Consider the following 9,341-nt stretch of genomic DNA (forward strand, 5'->3'; position numbering starts at 1 on the left):
CAGTTCCCAGAGAACCTCGGGGCGGCGCCAAAGAGTTGTATCTTCCACACGACGCGAGGGCGCGCTAGTCTCCTCAAGGCATTCTGAAGATCCACCTGGCAGTGCTTCTGCAAAGGTCTGGCTGGTGTGTTGAGAGAGGGATGGAGAAAAAAAACGAATAAGGGACTAAGGAGTGTTCAGGGGCAGATGCGAGATGGAAAGGGCGCAGATAACGAAGGGGCGGGTTATAATGGCTTAATATGATTTTTATTCACAAGTCTCGGGCCTTTTAGGCTTCCTTGCCTCCATCTTGCACCGTGCAGGCTGTGGAAGACAAGAGTTGCTTCTTGCACGTCCGGTTATCTTCAGCCTCCTGCAGAGACAGCATGCCGAGAACCCGGAAGAGGCTAACTGGGGCTGCTGGCCCAGGTGAGCCCCACCTAAGCTGCCAAAGGCAGCTGGGGAAGAACGTTTGTGTAGGGCATTCATTGTTCATTTTTCCACTTCCTGATTTTGGAGGGAAACTTCGAAGGTTGTTACTTACTGTCATCTCTATTCTTTCTGCCAAACTTCCACTTGAAATCCTTACCTCTTGTTCGTCCATTCAAAAAACAGCAAAAAAAAAAAAAAAAAAAAAAAAAGCACTAAAGATATTTGCAATACATACACGTAGTGTGCTGTGGTGGCCCACGCACGTGGGAGGTTGAGGCAGGAGAATTGCCTTAGACCAGCCTGGTTACATAGTAGTGAGTACCACGCCAGCACTACACAAGCAGGACCCTATCTCCAAAAGTGTGTGTGTGTGTATGTGTGATTGTGTGTGTAGAGATAGATAGCTTTTCCACTGCGGGTGGAAACAGACTATATTTTTAAAATTAGATTTATCAACTTTTTTATCTACGCACACACAATGTATTCAGAGATTAACTTGCAGGAATCCGTTTCCCCTTTCCACCTTGTGAATAGCAGGGATAGAACTCAAGTTGTCAGGCTTTGATTAAAAAAAAAAAAAATGCCCTTGCCACCTTAGCAGCCCTTAGATCATTCTTCTGATGAAATAAGCCAGACAGAGGAAGCTGTGTGTGGTTTCGTGTGAAATGTAAAAAAGCTAAAATCTAGATCAGTTCCAGATAGTCCTTGACTACATAGAGTTTGAGGCCAGCCTGGGCTACAGGAGACCCCACGCCACCCTTCACTCCCTACTCCCCAACACACACAATTTGCTTTTCCTAGGTTTTTATCTTATCAACCTGTTAATTTGGGATTGCTAAATAATTGAGGATGACCTGAATTCCTGATCCTTTTGCCCCTACCCCCAAGTGCTTTCGTTGTAGGTTTGATAAATTATCCAAAACAAATCTTAAGTCTGGACAATGTATTTCAGAGACTACCCGAATCTTATCCATGGTTATTGCTGAGACACTTAGTGCAGCTGACAAGCCCTGTCTGCTCCAGAGCTTTTCCGAGGTCCTTACTTTAGCTTGTGTCTCCGCTGGCTTTTTAGATTCTGTGCATGTATGCCCTGGCCCAAGTGCTGGTGCCTGGAAGTTGGTTCTCTCGTCAGATAGGCCTTTGGGGCTAGAAGTCAGGTCATCTGGCTTGGCAGTAAACGCCTTTCCTGATGCACTAGCATCTATCTCTTAATGCCTTGTTTAATTTTATGTCAAACCCCTTTCCTGTTTTGAGACAGACCTCTCTAGCCTAGTCTGGTTTTGTACTTGTCGCAAGGCTCCTGCTTCAGGCTCTAAAATTCAGAGGTTACAGACATTAGCCAACATGCCCAACTTAAAATCTTTTAAGCTCCAACTTGGCATCATTCTCGCTGACCTCGGAATCCTCTTGTGTGCTGTACGAATCCCAGGTCGTGAGTTAAGCTTAGGTTGCTGCAGCCAGCAACTGGCTGTATTTTCTGCTGTTGAAGACTGTGCACTGCACACTGCAGGAAAGCGGGAGCAAAGAACTTTAAATGCTTTCACCACAAACAATCAGCCCCCGAGACAGCTCATGCCTGTCATCAAGACAACTGTGTTCTAGGCCAGTCTGGGCTACAGCATGGGTCCCCATCTCCAAAACAAACAAAGAAAAAAAAAAAACATTTGTGATGTTCCTACCTGCAGTCCCAACACCTGGGCAGTTAAGGTAGCAGGGCTGGTGCAGACTGGAGGCCAGCCTGAGCTTCAGAGTTCTGAGATTCTACCTCAAAATAGATAAATAGAAGCTTCAGGAAGTATATTCAAACTGTTGAGTATTAAACAATGTATGGAAATACTGTATGGCAGTTGGTGCCTGTTCAGTATGTACAATTTTTGTTTTCTGTGTCAGTTAAAATCCAATAGAAAAAGGCAATTGATATAAGGTGAAAGCAGTGAAGGTGCAGTACCTTTTCCAGGGGAAAGTGCAAACATGCATGAGCAAAAGACAGGCTGCTGGAGGTATGGAAGGGGCGGGATCATAGGGAAGGCCTCAAGAAGGAAGCAGAATTTGAGCCCAGCCTTACAAGAATGTGAGGGTTTTCCACTAGCAAAATCCTAGAACTAAGAATACATGTCCTTTCATTCACAAAAGTGAATGTATACTATGGATAAAAAGCAGAAATTGAGGGGCTGGAGAGATGGCTCAGCGGTTAAGAGGACAGGCCACTCTCCCTAGAGGTCCTTAGTTCAATTCTCAGCAATCAAAGGGTGGCTGCTCACCACCATCTGTAATGAGGTCTGGTGCCCTCTTCTGGCTGGCAGCATACATGCAGACAGAACATTGTATACATAATAAGTAAATCTTAAAAAAAATAAAAAAGGTTTTTTTTTTTTTTAAAAAAAAAAGAGCAGAAATTAAGCAGTGGAAGGCAGAATGAACCTCTACTAAGAACGAGAGGTTGCAGGTCGATCACAACACATTGTGGTTATTTAACCACACATAGAATGCCTGTTTTTTTTTTTTAATTGGAAATAGATTCTTCTCTCATACAATACATCCCGACCACAGTTGCCCCTTCTATGCTCCTCCAAGCTCCCCATCCCTAACCCCATCCACTCTCCTCTGACTCCCTTCAGAAAAGAGCAGGCCTCCAAGAGACAAGAACCAAACATGAAAACACAAGGCACAGTAAGACAAGGCAAAACCTTCACTCAGAAGCTGGACTAGCCACTGCAACAGGGCTTTGTCCCAAGAGTTGGCAAGAGTCAAAGACACACCTGCTCCCACAGTTCGGAATCCCACAAAAATACCAAGGTAACAGCCACAACATATATACAGAGACCTGGTGCAGACCCCTGCGGGCTCCCCATGCTTGCTGCTTCAGCCTGTGAGCCCAGGTGAACCCTGCTTAGCTGATTCAGTAGGCCATGTTCTCCTGGCATGCTCCATCCCCTCTGACTCCTACAATCTTTCCTCCCTCTCTTCCTTGTGGTTCCCAGAGTTCCAAGGGGAGGGACCCTCTGGAGACCTCCAATTTAGACTTTGCATAACATCTGGCTGTGGGTTTCTGTACCCACTTCCATGTGCCTCCAGAGGAAGCCTCTCTGGTGATGTCTGGAGCAGGCATTAATCTAATAGCATGGCTGTTCTTAAGGAGAGCTGGGAAACTGTGCTGAGATAACTAAGTTCAGAGCATCATCCGTAATGATATTTAACCAAGACAGATGCAGTAGCAAACTAAATTCTGAGGTAACAGAGTAAGTTAACTGTAGGTTCAAGCATACTCAAGTGACAGTCATGACTCAATTCAGGGCTTCGCTCTACCTGGCTGGATTGTGATCTGCAGCACATGGTTCAGACGGATGGAATACCTCCGAGGCTGTATCAACTTAGGGTTGGGGCCTGACATGCTGAGTGACTGTTGTGTCTCAAGCACATTTTCTTTCACTCGCTGAGTAAAAGCCCAGTTTCGGGGCTGGAGATGTAGCTCAGTGGCACAGCGCACCTCGCATATTTGAAGCGTAATTGAGGTGGGGAAATCAGGGCTGGTGCTAAAGAGCTATAATCCAAGCTAATTAGGAGGGAGATTTGTTCATTCATGGCTCATCCAGACTACAGAGTGAGCTGAAGGCCAGGCTAGGAAATTTAGTGAGACACAGTCTCATTAAAATAAAAAATAGAAAGGTGGGGGTGGGGGTGGAAATGTTGCTGGACTAGCGTGGGTAGGGATGTAGCTTAGTGATAGGTTGCTGGACTAGCGTGGGTAAAGCCCTGGGTTCGGTTCCCACTACGGGAGGAAAAAGATCTAGTTTTACCATGTCTACATGGTTCTGAATAAACTTCTCTTGACATCTTAAAGAATCAGGTGTATACAGCAGGAGAGAAGTATGAGATCATGCATTTATAATAATGAGATACTTCCTAAGTCTTTCCTTTGTATTATCAAATAATCACTGAAAACAGTTTCAAGTAAGTGCTTCATTTCCTCATTGGAAAGTATAGTCAGATTAAAGGCACAGAGTCGGGGCGGAGCACACTTACTGATTACTGCTGGTATTCTTTAATCTTAACCCCATAGGAGTAATTACTTCATTGAGTAATCTAGAAGGTATCCTGTAAGAGGGTATTCTTTTTTTATTGATTACATTTTTTTGACAATTTCACAAATGTACAGAATGTAAATGGACCATCTTGTAAAAGTAAAAAAAAAAAAGTGTTATTTTTGTTGTTGTTGTTGTTGTTTTCTAGGACAGAGCTTCTCTGTGTAGCCAGGCTGTTCTGGAACTCATTCTTCTCAAACTCAGAGATCCACCTGCTTCTCCCTCTGCCTCCCAAGTGCAGGAATTTAAGGCGCATGCCACCACTGCCCAGCAGCTTTTAAAAGTTTTTGCTTTATTTTCATAGTATATGTATGTCTATGCACCACACTCATCTGCAGAGGCTAGAAAGGGTGTTAGATCCTCTTGGGACTGAAGTTACAGTTGTGAGCCATGTGAATGCTGGGGATTGAACCCGAGTTTTAAGGTTTTTTTGTTTGTTTTTTGTTTTTTGCAGGGGGTTGGTTTTTCAAGACAGGGTTTCTCTGTAGCTTTGGAGCCTGCCTTGGAACTTGCTCTGTAGACCAGGCTGGCCTTGAATTTAGAGATCCGCCTGCCTCTGCCTCCTGGATTAAAGGTGTGTACCACCACCTTCTGGCTGTAGTTTTATGGAATCTTAAACACAGCCATCAATCTAGCCCTTAGACCACTTTTACCCCACCCTCTCCTCTCTCCCCACTATACTTAAACCTGTATCCTACATTAGTGCTTGCCTGCAAACCTTACACTCCTCTCTAATCATTTTGGTTTGTGGCCCACTGAGTTTAACCAGGGTCATTTATGAAGCCATGGGTTTGGAGCTATCTAGTGGAGGCTGGTGAGCTCAGCGGTGGCTATGTAATTCAAGACAGCGACAACCCCCCTCTCCCAGAACCTATTAGTAGCCAATAATTTTAGCAATAAAAGATAGGGCCTTATGAGCTCCTCCCCCATTTGTGAATGACAGTTGACAGGGCCAATCTTGTGTGGGCCCAGCACTGGTAGTTGCAGTTGATATGAGTTGATGGTTTCATTGTTTAAGAATCAAGAGGATGTCATTTCGGAGCCTCTGAGGGGCAGGTGTTCTTGTCCAGATTTTAATGAGAAGGTGAAGTTACTTCTATACAGGACTGTGGTGCTATAGTTAGTGCTTATAATCTAAGTTTTGAGTCCAGGTATGACAAAGTAGTAAGTCTTTTGTTTTTGTTTTTTTTTTTCCACAATAGAACATTGCCTCTCAGCAGAGTGACAAGCATTTTCCTTTACTTCTATTGCAGACAAGAAGGAACCATCAGAAAAGCGTAATAAGACTGAAAGCTCGGGAGATACATCCGCTAAGCTAGAGAGTCCCAGCCCTCAGAAGACTTCAACCTCTACAAATGGTGGCAAGAATTCCAGCAACTACTGGCTGATGAAGTCAGAGCCAGAAAGCCGGCTAGAGAAAGGTGTTGATGTGAAGGTGAGATTGTGCGTGTCCAATCATGCTGGCGAGATGGGGCAGTGGGTAAGAGCACGTGCTGAACAAGCCCGATGGTCTGGAACCACAGTGCAGGGAGAGAAGCGACCCCTGAAAGCTGACCACACAGGAGCCACACCTCAGACCCAGACACACATACTGCTACTCGAAACAAGGATGAACACGTTTCCCATAGGATTCAGCTTGTCCTCTCTGAAGACTACAGGGAGGCAGAAGTAGAATTTGTAGCATTTATTATCATTAGCTTAAGGTCAGATAGCTCTTATCCAAAACTCCTGGGACCAGGAGTGTTCTAGATTTTACAATTTGAATATCCCTACCCTACCTCTCATAGAAGGCCAAATTTCTATTTAATAAAACAGAAAAGTTTCTGAATGTTAGAACATTCCAGAGTATTTTTGATTTCAATGCTAACATCAAGCATGCCCAACCTGTATCTGCTTTGTGGGTTTCCATCTAAGCAAGGGTTGGCAGACTTTTTCTGGAAAGAGCCAGAGAGGCCCGTGTTGGCGCTCTGTCTCATTAACAAAGAAAGTGGCCGCAGACAACACACGAAAGATGTGGTTAAGTTCAGGTGAAACTTTATTTATAAAATCAGACATACGGTTCAGCTTGCCAGTGCCAGTCTTGAGTTTGTGTTATGTGTTTTAAGATGATCTTACTATGTAGCCCAGGCTGGCCTCCTAACTTTTTGAGGCCCACGTTGCCTTTGAATTTAAGACCCTCCTTGCCCCGGTTTTAGGAGTGCTGGGATTACAGGTGTGTGCCACCACACCTGGCAGTAGATTTATTTTTCTCTTACTACTTGCCGTGCTCCTGGAAGTCTCCCTGACAAGTGTTGCCATCTAATCAGGGAAAGAATATAAGCCGATTTTAATACTAGCCTGAGGAAAGCAGAAATTAGAGAATGATGATACTTTAATAAGTGAAACACAGCAGACTGTTTTAGTATCCTGATTATCCTCTCAGCTAATCATCTTAATTAGCAAAGATCACAATGTAAAACCCGAGGCTTAACTTATATTCATTCAACGTCAGTGGCACCCTGGAACTAATTCCTGGTAATTCGCGTAGCTTCTTTATAGCCCGTAGATAGCACTTTTCAGGATTAAAGAGAGAACTTTGATTCCATAGAGCTTATCAATTGACCAATGACTAAGTAGTGAATGACTTTATTTTCTCTTGCCTAGTTCGGCATTGAGGATCTCAAGGCACAGCCCAAGCAGACAGCTTGCTGGGATGGTGTTCGCAACTATCAGGTACGGAGACAAGGGGCAGGAACCCTGAAACCCAGACTAGGATGGATGTCTGTCTCCTCCACTGTGTTCTTCAGCAGCAAGGTCTGAACCAATACTGCTTTTCTCTGAACGCTGTCCTGAAAATGCCTTCACAAATATCATAATCACCATGACAGCATGCAGCCTGCAAGTGGCTTGCTTCTGGCTAGTGTCCTGGACTAAGGCCAGGGCTCTGAACAAAGGAACAGATTTTCTTATGAATCTGAGAAAAGCACAAAACAGGAAAAGACATCTAATAAAAACAGACTTGATTTCTTCCCAGCTGTAGGAGGGTAATTCTTGTTTCTTTTCCTCTGACATAGGCTCGGAACTTCCTCAGGGCCATGAAGTTGGAGGAAGAAGCCTTCTTCTACCATAGCAACTGTAAACAACCAGGCATCGTGGGACTTATGAAGGTTAGGTGCACACATTTTAGCCGGGATTCCTCCAGGGACTTACTCATGTAAAGTGTGAATAGGTAATAACTAAAGTATGCCTCCTCAAACGCACACACTTCCTGTCACAGAAAATAGGAAAACTGCCCTGACCATCACCTGAATAGGAAGGCCTTTGTTTCAGGCCCCGCTAATACTTCTCACTATCTGAGGTTCTATCAGGTGACTCCTCTTTGCTAAGAGTTTCAGGATAACACTATGTGTTTCCAAGTAACTTTTAGCATTTAGTTTTAGAACATGCTTGTGAGACTTTGTAAAAATAGGATTTCGTTTTTAACTATGCTTGCATAGGCTATCTTTTATTTCCAGATGTCTGCGTACCAACTGTCTCTATAGCGAGGGAGATGTGAAGGAAGGGTAAGAAGTCAAAGGGAGATGCATATTAAAACTTGAACAGGAAGTTAATGATTGGCGATGTTGGATTTGCTTTCAGATCGTAAAGGAGGCTTACCCAGACCACACACAGTTTGAAAAAAATAATCCCCATTACGACCCATCCAGCAAAGAGGACAACCCTAAATGGTCGATGGTAATAACTGTACTTCCTGTTTCATAGGGGGAGAATGGACAAAGGAGGGAAAGCATGGGTACTGTTAGGTCAAGGAGCACAGCCCAGCTTCTCACTTAGATGAAGTTTTGTCGATTTGGGATATTAGAGTAGAACACGAACACCAGGCACCTCCTGCAAACAGCAGAAATTCTGGGTGGACACAGAAGCAAACGCCTGTCTTCTTAGCCACTCAGTAGGCTGAGGCTGGAATTGATTCAGCCGAGGAAGTCAAGGACAGACTAGGCAACACGGTGAGATCCAGTCTGGCTGGACGTGTTTCTGCCCCTCAATGCTGTCCAATAGGTGGATGTACAGTTCGTTCGAATGATGAAGCGTTTCATCCCCCTGGAGGAGCTGAAAGCCCATCACCATGCCCACAAAGCTTCCGGTGGCCCCTTAAAAAGCATGACTCTCTTCACTCGCCAGAGACTGTCAGTTCAGCCTGTGACCCGAGGTAAGACCTAAACATGGAGACAGTATTAAAGGTCTCTGGGCCAGTGTCCTCACCTGAGTCACCCATGAGGAAGGCTATGTGCTATGTGCTCAGCTGCTCTTTGCTGTAGACCCATTACCCTGAGATAGTCCAGTTTCTGAGTGGACAACTGCCCACCCCAGGCACTGTGGCTCCTCATGAGTTTCCTCTGCAGGAGAAGACACAACACCTCCCCCACCCCGCCCCTTTTCTTTCTTTCCTTCTTTCTTTCTTTCTTTCTTTCTTTCTTTCTTTCTTTCTTTCTTTCTTTCTTTCTTTCTTTCTTTCCTTTCTTTCTTTTTTTTTTCTGTGTAGAAGAGTTTGATTTTATTTTGAGCCTGGAGGAAACAGAACCAAGTTAGTGAAGACTCTACTGATGGAATGAACAAGCCAATGATCCACAAAGTCAAGATTCTATAAGGCAAAAGAAGAAAGCTTGCAGTGTCTACCTGGGGTCGTGTGCACAGGTGGTTTGTTTGTGTTTACCAATAAAAGATATTTCATGACAAGGCTGAAAGCTTTTCCTTCTAAATCTGTGTTGGGTGTGGTAGAATCCTTCACTGTCAATATCTTACATCCAAGCCTGTTTCCTTTTGCCAAATGGAAGATGCGAGCACCTATACTATCATCTGCCCCGACCA

The 9,341-nt window shown here is 44.4% G+C and overlaps 1 protein-coding gene across 3 annotated transcripts; it reads left to right on the forward strand.

Moving 5' to 3' along the window:
• Positions 1–24: 24 nt before the first annotated feature.
• Positions 25–9,206, forward strand: Thyn1 (thymocyte nuclear protein 1). Of its 3 annotated transcripts, none has more exons than XM_057767037.1 (8): positions 25–115; positions 273–408; positions 5,747–5,928; positions 7,137–7,205; positions 7,547–7,639; positions 8,112–8,207; positions 8,532–8,682; positions 9,016–9,206. In XM_057767037.1, the coding sequence occupies exons 2-8, from the start codon at positions 366–368 to the stop codon at positions 9,060–9,062; spliced, it is 681 nt and encodes a 226-aa protein (XP_057623020.1). In that variant the 5' UTR covers positions 25–115; positions 273–365; the 3' UTR covers positions 9,063–9,206. The 3 variants fall into 3 exon arrangements, with proteins under 3 accessions (XP_057623020.1, XP_057623021.1, XP_057623022.1); XM_057767038.1 differs by having other exon boundaries at positions 78–115; positions 258–408; XM_057767039.1 differs by having other exon boundaries at positions 83–124.
• The last annotated feature ends 135 nt before the right edge of the window (positions 9,207–9,341 follow it).

This window comes from Chionomys nivalis, chromosome 4 (genome assembly GCF_950005125.1).
Source record: "Chionomys nivalis chromosome 4, mChiNiv1.1, whole genome shotgun sequence".
Classification (NCBI taxonomy): Eukaryota; Metazoa; Chordata; class Mammalia; order Rodentia; family Cricetidae; genus Chionomys; species Chionomys nivalis.